We start from the raw sequence: 16,590 nt of genomic DNA on the forward strand, positions 1-16,590 counted from the left end.
TGATGATAAATTGGCCTTCTATTTGATTTTTTATGTGTTTTAGAAGCCTTGTACTTCGCAACAAGTAACAGACAATACGCGACTTGATGTCGTTACCTATCGCTTGCGGTCGAATCTGGTCTTGCTGCGCATGCTGTTGCATGTATTCATGAAGAGGGCCTTACGTAGTTGAAAATGATAGTACAACATAAATATTTGTTAGTAGAGCCCTTATTCTGTAGGCTCCACCACGATACTAGCGGGCCAATAGACAACAACACGCTCTGGTACTATGGAATACAAGCTATTAACCCGCAATGTCTGTAAGAACCCGCCACTTTGACGGATTTTGTACGGTGAGCAATTTTAATGGATCCGGTCTTATTAACGTAGGTCTTACATCATCGCAAAGTCATCGCAAGCTGAGACGGTCAGACTTAGCTCTTATTTCATATGCATGAGTGGAAGATCGCAATGGGTGTTGAAAACGGCATCTCCGAGAAGGATTGACAAGGCAAGCGCTACTGACAGAAAAGACGTTTCCCACCTTGACAAAAATATGGGCGAAAGAGCTCGATATTTGATCCAACTCTTGCCACTGTTGCCATTTAAAGGTCCGTAAAAAAAGAAATAGTCTAGCAGGTTTTCCAACCGAAAACTTGACAGGCTCGCTGCTGGCGATCTAGAATTAATCGCAAGCTCAAACCTCACAATTTCATATATCCTTCACTGAGGCCCCCGTATTGATACCTTCTATCCTCCTTGCCGACAATTTTTGTTTGTCACGTGTCGGAAGAAGGGAAGAAGGTTATTAGCCGGTAGGCTAATGCAACCGTGTGCCCATTATCTGCGAATTGCACGGCGGTTTACAAGCCTCTAGACGTGAGTCCTAGGACCTTTAAAAAACACACTGCGAGCTTTGTGGCTAGCCGGCTTTCGTAAAGGTTATATCGCAGCCAGTGACAAACGTCTAATTTCAATTAAGCGAGCCATTCGGGAGTGGGCTTTGAATGACTCAGAGTGCGTTGTTCGCAGCTTTGTAAAAGTCATCCCAAGATACCCAGTAGTTTAACTTCAATAAAACTGCATTTTTTCATATTAAAGCTTTTCTCTTTAGCAAATTATTAACAAAATACATTACACTGAGTTGACTTTAGCCAATGGAAATCGGTTGCTGCACCTGTCTTTGTTGTGGGATGCCAGCAAGTATACGCGGCTTTTATCATCGTTGTCTGTAAGTAATGGGTATTGTGCTTTGCATTCAGTTTGCTCTGCTAATTAGTGCACTAATTAGTGTTCGTACTTAGTGTTAAATCATGAATCGGAGTTGCTCAAATCGTGTTTTCAGCACGGTTTAGCAGAAAATGACACTGTCTGAACTGATCCTTATTCGTATTCGATGTGCTAAGCCGTGTATTAAATGCTTGACCGCACTACTAGCTGCCGGAAAGATGATGCATGATTTGTACTAAATCGTACTCGAGTACGATTTGTTGATATTTAGTATTTGAAAAGTCGTACGAATTACAATCGAAAGTGCCAAAAAGTCTGCAAACCACAATTTGTGATACGGGTTTATATACCTTCAGCTTGGCCTTGTTCTTGCTTTTAGGGCGGGGCTTCATTGTGTGCTCGTGCGATATGTGGTGGAAGGCGGGAGCTTTGCACAATTGCGTGCCACTGGTTGTGAGGACGGATGTCGCTCAAGCGGGTCATTTAAAAAGCCTTCGTAAGGTTTTTTTTAAATGACTTGATTATTACCGCTAAACGGTGTCGCACTGGAGCCGCCTTTTACGGTAGGAATTTATGGTACGTATCGACATGAAATCACGTGCTCGTCCATTCTAAGCCTATTTCACCGGAAATTAGCTTCTGAAAGGGCCACAGTAGAGGCCTTGGAATGTCTGGTGTATCGTCAGATATTTCTGAAATTTCAGGAATATGAACCACACCAACCTCATATCAACCTTTTATACCTGATTCAAAGTTGTTCCTCCGGTTGCATTAGATAAGGGAGGTTAATTTGTAAAGGATCATTGATCTTTATTTTTTTTTTTTTTCACTTTATACAATACGCGATCATGACATCTGAAGACATGGTGCGGTTGCGCACTGTGCTAGGCGCGAGCGACAAGCAGACACAGAACTTCCTGCAGCCGCTCCTTCCTCTACGCGGCGTCCAGGAGCTGCTTATGACGTTTGTGCGGGACTCGTCTCGGTCGTTCGAGGACTGGGTTTGGGACCCACAAGTGCGACAAACACTCTTGCAGATGCGGGACGCTGAGCCGCATTCGCACGCGCAGGGCCGAGACCTGGACGAATGGTATTCCCGAGCAGCACAGGAGCGTCTCGCAGCCATGACGCTACAGAACCCGGACGACGTGACGCCTCCAGAGTTTCTAGAGGAGGCGGACACGGCGCAATGCTACGGGAAGGTGAAGTTTAAGGAAAAGAACTATTATGCGGCGAAGAACGCCTTCTTAAAGAGTATCCAGGCCGTGTTGAAGCACCAACAGAGTGAGTACTACGGCAAGACTGTCCCTGCTGCCGAATGGGACGATCTGGACATGCAAGAACGATATGTGACGCTGTGTAATAACGTCGCGATCTGTGGCATCAAGATGAAGGATCTATCGCTTATCAACGAGTATGCAGCCAAGGCTTTGGCCGTAGAGGAGACGTCCACGAAAGCGTTGTATGCTATGGCCAAGTTGCGCCTCATGGAGCATCGCTATAACGAGGCGAACGAGGTTGTTGACAGGGCGTTGACGTTTTACCCTGATAAGGCGCAATTCCTTAACCTCCGCAAGGAGATTGAAGCAGCAGAACGCAAACAAGCGATAGAACAAGCGGAGCTATCTGAGATCAGAGCGAAACAACTGCAAGCTGTCATGACTGCGAGTACAGTGGCAGAACCACCGGCCTTGACGCAGGAACAACGTGAGGAGCAACTTAAAGAGGAAGTGCAAAAGAGAATTGACACTACTCCGCTACCTACAAGAGAAAACGACATGTTTGCTGCTGCGAGACTGAACGTCTACTTCATGAAGATCAAGCAAAGAATTATTGTAGACATTCACTCTCGCTACAACGCTGACATGGGTGAAGAGCCAAAATTCGAGTGTACTATTGTGAACGGCGCTACGGGTCAAGTGCTCGCGACTGGTGTTCTAGGTGCTTCTAAGAAAATTGTGAAGAACGAAGCGTGTAAAATCGTAATCGAAAAGCTCTGGCACGACAAGGAAGCTGCTGGCAAATTGACTCCCGAAGATCAGGCATACTTGGAGAGATTCGAGCGCGCGAAGGCCAGTGGCCAGCCGTTGAAGAGTGAAGCTGAAGCTCCAAAAGCTCATCAGACAGACGACAATGGACCGCAGTATCCTGTACGAGTGAGTTGGCTGGAGCGACAGCTCCAACCGTTGCCCTTGCTGAACCAACTTACCCAACGTGGAAGTCTCCAAGCCCGTTTTGATATTGAAGACGTGTCGCCCAACAAAGAAGTCACCGAGTTCAAGTGCACGGGCTTTCTAAACGGCGAGCAGATCGCTACTGGCAACGCCATCAGCAAAAAGAAAGCCAAAGTGGAAGTCGCCAAGCAAGTGCTTGCCGCTGCGTATGAGAAGAACCTGCTACTCGTTTATGATGGACCTACAGAAGATGAAGAGGGAACTGACCAGACGCCAGCGCATGGAGAATGAAGTGTAATGTATTCGCTGCGAAGGACAACGCCGTGTCGTGGTCTGGGTGTGTATATTGCTCCTGTATGGCCCGTGGCTGTTTTGGTGCTGTGTGTCTCGGTCACGTGTGTTTGAACGAAACCTCCGTGTCTCGCTCTATATATTGCTGCTGCTTGTATTGTGCTCGTGGTTATCGGTTGTTTCTCGTTTCTCCGTTGCTAATCTACAGATTCGGTGCACCTGGGCGAGCGCTTGTCTCGCTCGCACCCTAACTAGATGTTGACAGCTTTAGTCGGCGTGCACGTCGAGTGAGAGCTGATACACCTTCTGTGCACGTCGCGCACGCAGGAAATACATGATGCTGGTGCCGAAGACACACAGATACAGGAACGCGGCCAGGAAAATGCTCGTTGCCAGCGATGACTTGGGCTGACCATGAGGCGGTTTAACCTTAATGTATAGCGAGTTGCTGCTCACGATGCAGCCCACGATGAGCTACCAGAAAGTTAAGTATGTTAGTTTTAGCCAAAAATTCGTAGATCATTCAGTAAAGCCTTACCAGCAAGAAGAAGCCTGAGAACGAGAAGATGGCGCAGCAAATAATACCTGTTTAATACAAGAACAATAATTACTTTTCAACCAAATTGAGCCCATAGCAAGTCAAAATACGTAACGTACCCGGATGCGTCTGCGGCCCTTGACTGGATCCCTGTGCCAGTAGCTCCTCCAGATCTGCCGTGTCTCCTAGATCGCTCACGTCACTTCCCGGCGAGCCTACGTTGAGGTGTTTGAGATTCGCGTAGCCGGCCTTGCCGCCACTTACGACGGACACGATGTCCGTGCGGTCAAACGTCGCAGTCATCTCCTTGCGCAGGTCTCCGTAGACATCCTTCAAGCGCGACATGACACACAGCACTCAAGCAGAGGTCAGAACGAGGGCTCAACTGGCCGTGCTGCGTTTTCGATTGTGAACGCCACCGCGCCGGCCAACGCTAAAATAGGAGCGGAAAAAAACGGAGGCTTCTTACGACTGACCCCGAGCGACGGGGCGGCTGATTGACGGCTATTTTTCCCTCCTTCTCTCGATTCGCGTGTGGTGGGAGCTGGGACGGCGTGCGCGCTACAGCCAAGCACTAAAGTCGGCGAGCAGCTATAGGAATAGATCACAGCAGCGGTGACACCAGCGAAAAGTGGGCTCAGGTTACTCTGCCGACGTCACGCGTGTTTTGAGCTGGCTACAAACAGACGATCGTGCAGCTACACAAAAGCTTTCTGCCAATCATATCGCGCCAACAATGTAAATAGTTTTTTACGAATGGATATCCGTACATTTTCAAACCCTAACGTAAATATCATCTTACACTCCAATTTTTCCGTTATCTTTGATCGGTATCCACCGGTCCCCCCTTCCACTCGTCCACTTTCATTGCACAGACCGATCCGGGATCCCGCTCGCCTCTAGAGCTTCCTCTGTGCATATACACCACCAATCAGTTCATCATGAGTACGCAGAGCAACGTGTTTTCGGCGCTGCAGCCGGAGAAGCGTAAGAAAAAGACGGCTGAGGCGCCGCAGAACAAGATGTTCGCTAGTTTCGTAAACAACCCGTCGACGTCCGCTTGGGGAGACGACAGCGACGACGAGATGCACGCGCCAGCCGCTCCCGTCGCTGAGGAGGCCGTCGAGGAAGAGGAATATGAGGAGGACAGCGAAAGCGAGAGCGAGGAGGAGGAGGAGGAAGAGGACGAAGAGCCCCAGAAGCCTGCCGCTGCAGCCGCCCCCAAGAAGGAGGCAGCACCTGCCCGTACGCTCTCCAAAAAGGAGAAGAAGGAGCTGGAGATGAAGGAATTCGAGGCTGCACTGGCCGATCTTGGCATCAAGACGGAGGATGCCTCCAAGCCTAAGAAGGAAGACAAGAAAGAGGAGGCTAAGGCCGAAGCGCCATCGGCCGCTGGCTCGTCGGACAAGAAGAAGAAGAAAAAGAAGGGCAAAAAGCCTGCCAAGGCCGAGTCTGAGGCTTCAACCACCGAAGTGGTGGACATTAAGGCTGTCATGAAGGCCAAGGGAAAGAAGAAGAAAGCAGCCGAGCCTGCTGCGGTGCGAATCGCCCGTGAGGAGAAGGCCAAGGCCAAATCTAAGGGCAAGAAGGACAAGAGCAGCTTCAACGAGTTCTCCATCTAGGTAGACGGAGATCGCAGCGTCATGACGGTTGGTTGTGGCCGTGGATGCAACAGGGTGGAGGTAGGAAGTCGCTCGTCACAGCAGCCTCCGTTGCTCACTCTCGAGCAGCAAACGCAGCCAAAGCCAGCGAGTCTCGGACTCGCCCAGCCAGCCGCTCAGACGCACTGCACTCCCAGGTGCAAGCCGCGGGTTCATTATCGAAGAGCGGCGATAGACACCTAGCAGCATTAAACAGAAAAATATAAAAGAAAAACATAACTGGGTTTTTATAATCTACATGTATTCGGTATAAATCGGTATCAAAGAGTACTGCAGTTTATCCAGAGTCGAGTCACTGTGCCTTCTTGCATACATTTTCTGTCCTATTGTGTTGAACCTCATGCCTCAAGCTACCTCAACTGTCGCGGGATGCATGAGGTAGCTGTACTCGTCCATCGGCAGCGGGATGAGATGCCATGGCGTACCGGGTGCTGGAGCTCGTCGACTGCACCACTTTGCCAACTTGGAGAAGAGCGATGGACTCTCCTCTCGTGTGTGCACAAACTGAAGCTGCCATTGCTTAGTCACCGCGACGCCTACTACGACTCCAACCAGAAGACCAGCCATGAAGTGCAGGGAACTAAAGAAACCTCCGTCCTTGTAACTCCAGAGCGAAAAATGGACTGTGGGTAGCGTCAACTGCTCTACATAGCGCTTGTGACAGCTCATGGAAGCGCTCAAGTTGGTCACCACATCCTTGGCAGCGTCTTCAACGCAGGAAGACGAAGACACAGATGACGCGTCGTCTGAATTATTGAGTTCCAACACATCGCCGGTTCTTCGTCGTGGCAGCGGGTTGGAGGCCACGGCAGCGCGTAGCATCTCCCAGTCGGCCAGCGAGTCTACGCGGAGTCGGGGGACGTCCACTTGGTTTAGCACAAGGCCCAACACGCTGCAACAGCACAAGGGATGAGACGATGCCATCGATTATCAGAAAGCCGTGAAAGGACGCACTGTTCGGCCTGATTTGCGCGGTCCGTGGCGCGCCGTGCGCGGTTCTGGGCCAGCAGTAGCGCGTCGCTGATGCGGCGCATGGAGCTCATGTCCAGCTCCGAGGCTGTGCGACGATGCGTGGGCTCTGGCATGGGGGTTGAATGGGAGGAGAAGGAAGTGCGAGGTGGCGAGAGGAAATATGCGCTTAGGCTGTTGCTTGGAGCAAACCTTCTCAAAAGAACCTGGATGTAAGCGTGGATTTGACTGCAACAATTGATCACTTCGGGAAGAACAAGATATCGCTTTTCAAATGAAAGAAAACGCTGGTTCATTGAATACTATTCTACTTTGCGCATATCGTTTTCAAGAGGGTACTATATATGGAAAGGATTGAACCGGCCTTTTTATGTCAGAAACCACTGCAACCCTAATGAAAAGCCGCAATAAAGGCTTCACATTGGCCGAAAGCCCAACACGACAACACCAATCGGAATACAACTGCACAAATGCACGATGAAGGATTGCGGGCGGCATCCGGCTCGCATCATCGCCACCGTTATCGACTTGCCACGAGAACTTTTCTTCTCTGAACGTGGTTGAGCCATGGCAACCAACCATGAGCGTCCACTGCTTCCTTGTTTCATTCGCTTTTCCATTTCGCTAGCGTGGCCATACAAACGAGATGGCTTCGCTCTTGGTGGGTGAAACGCAAGCCGCATCCTTCAACAAGCTTGAACAACGAACACAAACTTTGCATGTCCATTCACTTTGCATTTTTCTGCCAACCGTTTCTTTGCAATCATCGAAATGGCTACACTAACTTCAACCAGACCTGCACGGCAAACGGCTCAACTCTTACAGTCGCGGGGCGACGTCATCCGACGGCGGCGCCGGCACGAACGGCTTACGCGGCGGGCTCAGCTGGGATGGAGCTGGGAACGACTCGGGCACGGCACGTTGCTTCTGCAACGCCAGAGCGTCCACCTTCTCCTGCACACGACGGCCGTAGTGCGGATCGCACTTACTGAAGTTGGCAATGGCGCGTGCCTGAACAGGCTTGGACGCGTTCGCCAGCGAGCCCGCGATATTATCCGTGAGACGTTCGCGCGCCGCGACGTCTAGCGTTTTGCGGTAGAACTCTCCCACCTGCGAGTAGTTATCATCATCGTGGGTCGAGTACTTGTTCACCACCCCGTGGTTTCCCTGGTAGGCTCTGTAGCGCAGTGTCGTGTCCTCAGGGGGTACATTCTTACTGTTCGGGAAGTAATTGGGCGTGTCGTGCATATTGCCATTGACAGCCATGAAGCCATCGCGCTGGTACGTCTGTGGCTCCTTAAGTGGGCGATTCACTGGAATCTGGTTGTAGTTGGCACCCAGACGGTGGCGCTGTGTGTCCGGATAGGAGAACAGACGGCCCTGTAGCATTTTATCAGGCGACGGCTCGATGCCCGGCACCATGTGCGACGGTGAGAACGCGATCTGCTCGATCTCAGCGAAATAATTGGTCGGGTTACGGTTGAGCACCAGGCGGCCCACTTCAATGAGTGGGTATTTCTTGTGAGGCCAGATTTTGGTCACATCGAATGGGTTTACGGACTCATTAGCCGCCTGCTCGGTGGTCATGACCTGGATGTACAATGTCCAAGACGGATACTGCTTGTTGGCGATAGCCTCGTACAAATCGCGGATAGAATAGTCCGGGTCGGAGCTGGCCAGCTCCGCTGCCTTGTCTACAGGCAAGTTGCGGATGCCCTGGTCTGTCTTGAAGTGGTATTTAACGTACACGGTCTCGCCCTTGTCGTTCACATTGGCGAACGTGTGGCTGCCGTATCCGTTCATGAAGCGGAAGCCGTCGGGGATACCGCGGTCGGAGAACAAGAAGCTCTGCTGGTGCAGCGTCTCAGGACGCAGTGAGAAGAAGTCCCACATCATGTCGTCGTCTTTGAGGTGCGTGTTGGGCAGACGCTTCTGCGTGTGGATGAAGCTCGGGAAGAGAATGGCGTCACGGATGAAGAAGATGGGCGTGTTGTTGCCCACAAGGTCCCAGTTGCCTTCTTCCGTGTAGAACTTGATGGCAAAGCCGCGTGGGTCGCGCACCGTGTCGGCGCTGCCCAGTTCGCCTCCTACGGTCGAGAAGCGGATGGCAACGGGCGTGCGCTTGCCCACGCGGTTGAAGAGCTTAGCGCTGCAGTACTGAGTGATATCAGCGTGCATCACTTCGAAGTATCCAAAGGCGCCGCCGCCCTTGGCGTGCACCACACGCTCCGGGATCCGTTCGCGGTCAAAATGGGCCATGTGGTCGATAAATGCAAAGTCCTCGAGCACCATGGGGCCACGCGGGCCGGCGGTGGCCGACGCCGTGAGGCCGTTGGGTGGGATGGGCGCACCGGTGCTGGTGGTCGCGGTCTTACTCTTCGGGGCCATGGCGAGTGGACGGGAGACTTGCGAGGTGTCCGGTAGATTGAAGAATGCGCGCTCAGGATCTGACGAGATACTGTGGCTCGATAGTATGAGGTTCAACGTGGGTTTTTTGTTTGACGCAAGCAGGACCCACGGAATGGAGTGTCACACAACAATAACCTGTGCTACGAGATAATGCCGTTCTTGAGGTCCAATAAGTGACCTACATTCTAACTTCCATGTGCTGGGCCAATCAGAGGTCGTGATTCCATCACCACAGACTTTAGATGGGTGGTACGGCGATGAGCTACTAGGGCGTCAGTGTCCGATGCTCAGCGGCCGTAGTCTGTCAGGCCAGGAATTCAGGGCTTCTGTTCGCTGCGACCGGATGGGCTGCTCGTAGCGCAACAAGACGCTTCGATGCTTTGCTGAGGAGCTTTCGGCAGTGCGCAACATGAACTCCCAGACGCAGTTGCCAACTTTCACGCTCGCGATCTACGTTGGAGTACTTGCGGGCCTGGTAGTGCTTGCTGTAGCCTTCACAATGCTGCGCGTGTACGCGTATCGCCACCGACTGTCGACTGTCACTATGAGCGCTAGCTACGACGCGAACGCAGACTCGAATAACAACGCGTTGATTGCGACTACGCTGAGTGCGCTAGGCAGCCCGCTGCCGGATTATCCGAGCGAACCACCTCCTACCAGCAGGATGTCGGTAATCTCCAGCTTCGGCAGCAGTCGCTGGCAACAAGTCAAGAATCTTGTCGCTGATATACGCGACCGAGGTCTCGCTGCGTGGTCTTCGCTTTGTAAGCGACTTGCTACACGTCGAGTGGGCAAAAGAGCAGCTTCGAAGCCGGACTACCGCATCTCGGAGGTGGACGTCGAGATTGCTACGCCGTGTAATAGCAATGGTAAAACTCCGGTGACACCAGGTCCGTCTTATGCTAGTCAGCTCTCGTCCAAGTTCCAACTCAGCTTGTTTCAGTCCCCGGCGTCGAATAGCATTGGTATGATCTAAGAGGGAAATTCTCGATTGTAGATGGAGACCAGTAGGGCTCTAGAGGAGCAGCTATATACATACCAAAATCGAGGTCTCCTCACAAAATAAGAAATGGGCTTTGTTACTCCTCCTTTGGTATTACTACTACTAAAATAATAACTGCAAACAAAGACTTACCTTATCTAAAAACCATGAAATGAGAACTCCCCGTAAGCATCAATCCACTATAGCTGCGTTTATTTCAGCCGAGCACGTTTGCAGGCGATCGGACTCGTCACAGCAACCGTTTCGATTTGTGGTGCAGCCTGCGTGGCACTTGCTCGCTTTTGCAGCACCTTCACCGCCTCGACTAGGTTTTCAGCATACTCGATCATGGACGAGTCGCTCCCATTCTGCAATACCTTAACAATCTCCATATCACTATATATGTATGGTGGCTAGTTGCAGCGCAGTCCAACGTTTGTACATCCACCTTGTTTACCAGCAGCTTTATCAGTTCCACGAGACCATTCTTCACAACCCGATCAAGAATGTTCGAAAGCGAGTCCTGACTTACGCTTTGCACCAAATATTCTGCTGCGGCAAGCTCTTGACCCGACGCAGCCTTGAGTATTGCTTGCTCGATCAAATCATGACTGCTATTCCCAAGAAGGACTTCTAAGATATCGACATCACTGCTCATCGAAGCGCAGACCATCGCCTCCACTAGCATAATGTCGTCACTCTTGACAGCGAAAATCCGGGCCATCTCGAGTTGCTGATTTTTCACCGCTATCACCAATACGCGACCAACGTCAAGCTAGCTGCAGTTGGTGGTAAGTAGTTTGGCCATCTCGAGCCTGCGGAATGGCGCGATCGCTTGTATTGCTCTGCGGATTTTAAAGCCGAGATAAGCCGTGTACTTCTCCTGCCCACCATCCAACAGGAAGCTGACCGTCTTCACTTTACTGCCTTCTACAGCTTTGTCAAATGCTTCACCAATATGGCGGGGATACTTATCCAGTAGCAGTTCTGGTATGGGGATGCAACCATTTTTTGCTACTATCAAAACACTTTCTCGGACAGAGCAACAATCTCGCCACGGTGTGCGTTTAAATGTACTCTTGTACCCATTATAGACAATTTGGGCTGGAGTAGGAGTTCTACGACCTCGTAGTGGTTGTTTGACGCTGCTGTCTTCACACTATCACCCAGTGACATGAACTCGTGTTCATATCGACTCAGTAAAAGTGCCACGAAATCTGTGCATCCCGCTTCCGTCGCAGTGCACAGTGCCTTTCCAACAAACCAGTCGTCGGTCTTTTCAAGTAGTAGTTCTACAATACGCTTATGACCAGCTGCCGCAGCTTTATTCAACGCCTCACCAATGCACCATGAATCTGCCGGGTAACCTTTTCGAAGGAACAGTTTCACCACTTCCATGTTGTTACGTGCCACTGCCTCGACGAAAGCTTCTCTGCCCGTAGGGTGCGTTTCCGTCAGCAAGTTATCCACCACGTTCGCATGGTCATTAGCTGCGGCAGCCTTCAGTGCAGGGTCGGGGTCAAGGTGTGGCATAGATATCAGTATTGATTGCACCACTTGGTATCATTTGTTATTTTGCTTCCGCTCTGGCAAACTGGTCTTCCTCTTAGATCATACTTGTAGATTGGTACAAACCAATGTCGTTCGACGTCAAACAAGCTTATGGACGAGAGCATTGGACGGACCAGGTGTCACCGGAGCCTTAATGGTGTAGCAATCTCAACATCGACCTGTGCAGATGCGGTAGTCCGTTTTCGACTCGGCACGGCAAAGTCGTTTTCGAAGCGACGACCATGCAACGATAGTTCTCGGTCGCGTATATCGGCGACGAAACTCTTGACTTGTTGCCAGCTGAAGCTGGAGATCATCGACATTTGGTGATAGAAGACTTCCCAGTATACTCAGCGTAGTAAAGCCTGTAGCTCCGGCTTGCACTCGTCGCGAGCAAGGATGGTGACAGATACGCAGCACTACCGTAAGCTCCGCAGCTAAGCATCAAAGCGTCTTGTAACAAGACTCTTATTGCGTTAGATCCATTCCGGTCCAACGAGAAGCAGCCCTGAACTCACGGTTTATGGCCTGTGGAGTTCACTACTGTTCTGAAATTCGTGTTTGAATAGCTCTCTCATCGTTTTGATAATTCTTTGCATCCCTTTAATCAAATTCAATGGCCGAATGCTTAGTCTACAAGCAAAAGCGAAGCACCGACGTGATAGAGCAACGGATTGCCCCACAACACCGAACATTGTGCCAATTTCGCGAAAATGCTGTAATTGAGATTTTCAGATATTCATGTTCCATGTGCCGATAAGATACCCCCGTTACCGCGACAAATAATTTAAGCGTGAGGTTTCAACATGCAGCTCGGAACCGTTCATTGCATGATCTGAATTGGGCTTGGAGGCGATAGTGGAAGAATAATTTAGCTTCAGCACCCTCCCGCCCCGTCGGATCAATAGTTAATGTGAATTTTATTCATCGACCACGTTGCTTCAACGTTATCAACTCAGATCACGCAAAATACAGTGGAGTTTGTACATTGCTTCAGCCGCCGTTGGTCTGTCTGCTGGGTCGAGTGAGAGACAAGCGTTTCCCAATTCTACAACAGCCTGTGGTCCAGCCTGCGAGAACTGGGCGCGGATCTCACCCATTAGTATGCTTTGCATTAATCTCACAGGGGGTACATTGCTGTTTTCAGCGTGTGGCACATTGTGCGTGTCCAACTCAGACAACACAATTCCAAAAGAGAACATGTCCGCCTTCTCGTTGTATGCTTCTCCTGACATCACTTCGGGAGCCATCCAAAGACCTGTCCCCACACCAGCAGTCATTGTACGATCCTCATATGATCTCGATACACCAAAGTCGGTCACTTTTGCCTCTAATGCGCTATTCAGAAGTATGTTAAGCGATTTTAAGTCACGATGGATCACACGCGGTGACAACGAGTGTAGGTACGTTAGAGCGCTAACCACGTTTAACGCAATGGATAGTTTGTTAGCATCAAAGCCCAGCGGGTGCTGGTCCTCCTTATACTTGTCGAGCAATGACCGTAAGTCTCCACCATCCATATATTCAAGTATCATGCACATGTCTGCTAGTGAGCTCCACGCAACACCAAAGAGATTCACGATGCATGGATGCTCCATCGCCGCAATTAGTTTGACTTCCATTAGGAACTGATTGATATCGAAAAGATTCTTGCGTGATTCTGGAAGAAGAGTTTTGATGGCGACCTGTTTGTCGTTCCAAGTACCCAGATGAACCGAGCCATATGCCCCCCGGCTAAGAGTTTCCAATATCGTGACTTCGTCTCGAGGGATTCGCACAGCCGTGATGTCGTCGTCCTGCCACAGGCCATCTTGTCCATTGAGCTCTGTTGAGGCCAAAACGATAGGTCCATAACTAACTACACTGTGAGGCTCAAGTTCATTTCTCCTACTTTGAAAAAGTGTTCCAAGGCCAGTAAGAAAGCCTCCAGCATTGCTTAAAATTCGACCCCGACGATCTGTTTGAGGTTGCGTTGCAGTTGGGTATCTTGGAGGACGAAGTCCAGCGCACATAACGCATACTCGCATTCTCTTCCGTGTTAGCGAACAATTACCGCAGATGATTTCCAAGCATACACGACAATGATGCTTCCGTCGAAACACCGTGAAATCTTTATAACATACAACGCAACTGAGGCGCTCTTCATCATTCACCCACTGCGGTGTAAACGAGTGATCGGCCTGTAATTGCTGAGGAAGGTCGATAGTATGCCCCGGAGACGACGGGCTCTCTGTCGATAGCAATGTTGCCGTGGTAGGCTCTGCAGCTTTTACTCGGAGTTTTTCGCGGTAGCGATAACAACACTGCAGAACACGCAAAGCGCACACAAAGCGCAAATATTTTCTCCTCTCGTTGATCATCCGGAATAACCCAACGATAATATCTGCGGAGACATTGCGCATCATGGATTCTCGTTTCAGGTGCACACTCTTTTTGTAGCGAAATGCTATCTGGATTGTCTGTACTGCATATCGAAAGCGCAGATAATTCCTTCGACAACGCAACGAAATCATTGCACAGTACACTTTACTCTTGGCTTCACGCTCCTGCTCCATATTCTTGTCTTCCAAGAGTTGCTGTGACGATTTCTTCGAGAATCTTATCATGCTTTGGTTGTTGTGGTTTCCAGCTCGTAAAGAAATGCAACACTCTGTCTCTTCACTAGCAAAGCTCGCCAGTTGTTCAATAGCATCTCTCAGTTTGATACGCTTTGAAGGTTCAAAAGCGCACAATGCTAGCACAAAATCCCATTCAGCATCGCTAAAAACGCTTGGTCGAGGGATAAATTGACGATGCCGAAGATGGTCCACTACAGCAACATCTGGCAGGTAGACTCCCCAGGGCACATCATAGGTCATAGCTTCCACTACACACATTCCAAAAGAGTACACATCCGACTCAAATGTAGGCATCTGCTCCTTATAGCCCAGACATTCCGGTGCTCTCCACCGTGTAGCTCCACCGGCTCCTTTAGGCTTTGATTCTGACAACACAAAGCTAAATCCAAAGTCCGTCAGCTTTGCTGTACCTTCACCATTGATTAGAATCTGGTTACATTTCAAATCACCATGAACAATGCCATTTTGGTGGAGATATTCAAGTCCCAAGGCAGCTTCATGGAGCTTACTCCACACTAATTCTCGCCCACGTGACTTTTTCTTGTCAAGATACTCGGCCAAATTTCCATTTACAGCCTCTTCGCAAACGAAAAAGCACGGATGACTGCTGCAACAGGCGCCAAAGAAGTTAATAATATGCGGGTGACGCGCCTTATGCCAGATCTTTGCTTCACGCAGAAAAGCTCTCTTCTCGAATGGTGTATTCACAGTCATGCACTTGATCACCACTTTCGAACCTCTCCATATACCCCGATAGATGCTGCCGTACGACCCGGAGGCAAACGGCTTCGAGTGTCGCTGGACTTCGTGACAAGGGATAAACCATTCCGGTATCTCTGGAATGGGAGCCCCAGACATTCGAGCAATCTTCTTCGACGCGGATTCCAGTAAGTGTTGTGAGCGAGCACTGTATCCGTTTTTGTGACGCATAGCTTCACTATTAAGTAGCAGGAGCGCCCCAGTTTGCGAGGCTGCATCAGGAAGCTCACGGGATAATTCGGACGAGTTCGCTTTCCACGAATTTATCAGGCGATTCTCCACTGCTAACACATCCTTCTCCCACTTTTCCTTCCAATTAAAAGCGATGGAGGTAGAATCAGCAAGATCGGATTGGGTAACTATTCCATCAATATCATCATGAAAGCCTCGTAAGAGACCGAGGATCGTACGAGTGCTAGCCAATCTCTCAACCGCGCTGTGGTTGCTGTGCTGCTCCAAAAACGCGTGAAAGCGAGCGGTGACAAGTGGAAAGGAATCTTTAGCTGGAATAGCCGCAATTTCTTCGTTCTCCGCAAAATAATTCTGCACTCTCTGAAGGCGTTCGAGAATGTCTTCACACATATCCTGAGTCTCCACCATCCCAGCACACAGCACCAGCAGTTCAGGTAGCAAAGTCGTAAAGCTCAGTTCGGACTGTTTCGACTTGTCCTCATCATGTTGGTTGTTTTGTTCTACACACACTTGGACGGTGCATTCAACGCCTTTCTTACCTTCAATTATCCCTGCATTGATCATTCCACCAAAGTACGATGATACCCTGATCCCAGCTTCCAGAACAGTAGTCCACATACTATCTCTACGATAATCTCCCAGTATCGCCACAAAATCTTTCCTTCCATATTTATGAGCCAAGTCCTGCACCGTATTCCCACTCTTGTTCTTCACCATCACATCAGCACCATTCTCCAGCAGCAAATACGCCAAATCTAATCGCCCAGAAATCACCGAGACGTGAAGTGGCGTATCTCCGTCTTCATCGGCTAAATCAACTTTGGCTCCTTCGTCCAGCAACAACTTTGCGATCCGTTCGTTGCCGATGAACACAGCACGACTTAGAGCTGTTTCTCCCCAGTGGTTCGGGTAGTCAATGTCTACATTTGGTTCTACAAGTAGCTGTTCAAGAAGATCCACGCTGCCGTCTGCGGCCGCCAATGTCAACGCCGTCCAACCCTCTTCGTCCCTTAGGTTCACGTCCGCTCTGGCCGTTAGAGCGATTTGAACAGCCTCCGAGCTTCCTTCTCGCACTGCTTCTATTAGATGCCCCATCAACAAGTCAATCTGAGCCTAGTGTCCATAAGCCGAAAAGACAAATGGAATTCGTTGTGCAGCAGAGGTTACCCGAACTGCCCACCGATCCGAACGGGTGGGTATGGGTACAACCATGGTGAAAAATTACCTAAATAAT

The 16,590-nt window shown here is 50.1% G+C and overlaps 9 protein-coding genes across 13 annotated transcripts; 3 read left to right on the forward strand and 6 right to left on the reverse strand.

The window, feature by feature from the left end:
* Positions 1-2,041: 2,041 nt before the first annotated feature.
* On the forward strand, positions 2,042-4,298 carry PPTG_06709. 2 transcript variants are annotated; one of them, XM_008900748.1, is made up of 2 exons: positions 2,042-2,639; positions 2,691-4,298. In XM_008900748.1, the coding sequence occupies exons 1-2, from the start codon at positions 2,061-2,063 to the stop codon at positions 3,675-3,677; spliced, it is 1,566 nt and encodes a 521-aa protein (XP_008898996.1). In that variant the 5' UTR covers positions 2,042-2,060; the 3' UTR covers positions 3,678-4,298. The 2 variants fall into 2 exon arrangements, with proteins under 2 accessions (XP_008898996.1, XP_008898995.1); XM_008900747.1 differs by having other exon boundaries at positions 2,042-4,298.
* Positions 3,061-4,915, reverse strand: PPTG_06710 (hypothetical protein). Of its 3 annotated transcripts, none has more exons than XM_008900750.1 (4): positions 4,685-4,915; positions 4,335-4,545; positions 4,216-4,262; positions 3,205-4,151 (listed from the first exon to the last, which is right to left on the reverse strand). In XM_008900750.1, the coding sequence occupies exons 2-4, from the start codon at positions 4,516-4,518 to the stop codon at positions 3,945-3,947; spliced, it is 438 nt and encodes a 145-aa protein (XP_008898998.1). In that variant the 5' UTR covers positions 4,519-4,545; positions 4,685-4,915; the 3' UTR covers positions 3,205-3,944. The 3 variants fall into 3 exon arrangements, with proteins under 3 accessions (XP_008898997.1, XP_008898998.1, XP_008898999.1); XM_008900751.1 differs by having other exon boundaries at positions 4,335-4,571; XM_008900749.1 differs by having other exon boundaries at positions 3,061-4,151; positions 4,335-4,915.
* A 114-nt stretch (positions 4,916-5,029) lies between these two features.
* On the forward strand, positions 5,030-6,198 carry PPTG_06711 (hypothetical protein). Its single transcript, XM_008900752.1, has one exon. The coding sequence runs from the start codon at positions 5,157-5,159 to the stop codon at positions 5,835-5,837; it is 681 nt and encodes a 226-aa protein (XP_008899000.1). The 5' UTR covers positions 5,030-5,156; the 3' UTR covers positions 5,838-6,198.
* Positions 6,097-7,102, reverse strand: PPTG_06712. 2 transcript variants are annotated; one of them, XM_008900753.1, is made up of 2 exons: positions 6,831-7,102; positions 6,097-6,768 (listed from the first exon to the last, which is right to left on the reverse strand). In XM_008900753.1, exons 1-2 carry the CDS (start codon positions 6,959-6,961, stop codon positions 6,222-6,224), a joined length of 678 nt encoding a protein of 225 aa, XP_008899001.1. In that variant the 5' UTR covers positions 6,962-7,102; the 3' UTR covers positions 6,097-6,221. The 2 variants fall into 2 exon arrangements, with proteins under 2 accessions (XP_008899001.1, XP_008899002.1); XM_008900754.1 differs by having other exon boundaries at positions 6,097-7,102.
* Positions 7,103-7,497: 395 nt separating this feature from the next.
* Positions 7,498-9,334, reverse strand: PPTG_06713 (hypothetical protein). Its single transcript, XM_008900755.1, has one exon. The coding sequence runs from the start codon at positions 9,231-9,233 to the stop codon at positions 7,665-7,667; it is 1,569 nt and encodes a 522-aa protein (XP_008899003.1). The 5' UTR covers positions 9,234-9,334; the 3' UTR covers positions 7,498-7,664.
* A 93-nt stretch (positions 9,335-9,427) lies between these two features.
* PPTG_06714 (hypothetical protein) lies at positions 9,428-10,342 on the forward strand. The gene has a single exon (XM_008900756.1). The coding sequence runs from the start codon at positions 9,664-9,666 to the stop codon at positions 10,228-10,230; it is 567 nt and encodes a 188-aa protein (XP_008899004.1). The 5' UTR covers positions 9,428-9,663; the 3' UTR covers positions 10,231-10,342.
* Positions 10,343-10,448: 106 nt separating this feature from the next.
* On the reverse strand, positions 10,449-10,960 carry PPTG_06715 (hypothetical protein; the record flags this gene model as incomplete). The annotated part of the gene is made up of 2 exons (XM_008900757.1): positions 10,449-10,604; positions 10,679-10,960. 2 exons carry the CDS (start codon positions 10,958-10,960, stop codon positions 10,449-10,451), a joined length of 438 nt encoding a protein of 145 aa, XP_008899005.1.
* Positions 10,961-11,011: 51 nt separating this feature from the next.
* On the reverse strand, positions 11,012-11,769 carry PPTG_06716 (hypothetical protein; the record flags this gene model as incomplete). The annotated part of the gene is made up of 2 exons (XM_008900758.1): positions 11,012-11,223; positions 11,322-11,769. 2 exons carry the CDS (start codon positions 11,767-11,769, stop codon positions 11,012-11,014), a joined length of 660 nt encoding a protein of 219 aa, XP_008899006.1.
* A 968-nt stretch (positions 11,770-12,737) lies between these two features.
* On the reverse strand, positions 12,738-16,486 carry PPTG_06717 (TKL protein kinase; the record flags this gene model as incomplete). Its single annotated transcript, XM_008900759.1, has 1 exon — positions 12,738-16,486. Exon 1 carries the CDS (start codon positions 16,449-16,451, stop codon positions 12,738-12,740), a length of 3,714 nt encoding a protein of 1,237 aa, XP_008899007.1. The 5' UTR covers positions 16,452-16,486.
* Between the last annotated feature and the right edge of the window lie 104 nt (positions 16,487-16,590).

The sequence above is a fragment of the Phytophthora parasitica genome (genome assembly GCF_000247585.1).
Source record: "Phytophthora parasitica INRA-310 unplaced genomic scaffold supercont2.10, whole genome shotgun sequence".
Lineage (NCBI taxonomy): Eukaryota > Oomycota > Peronosporomycetes > Peronosporales > Peronosporaceae > Phytophthora > Phytophthora nicotianae.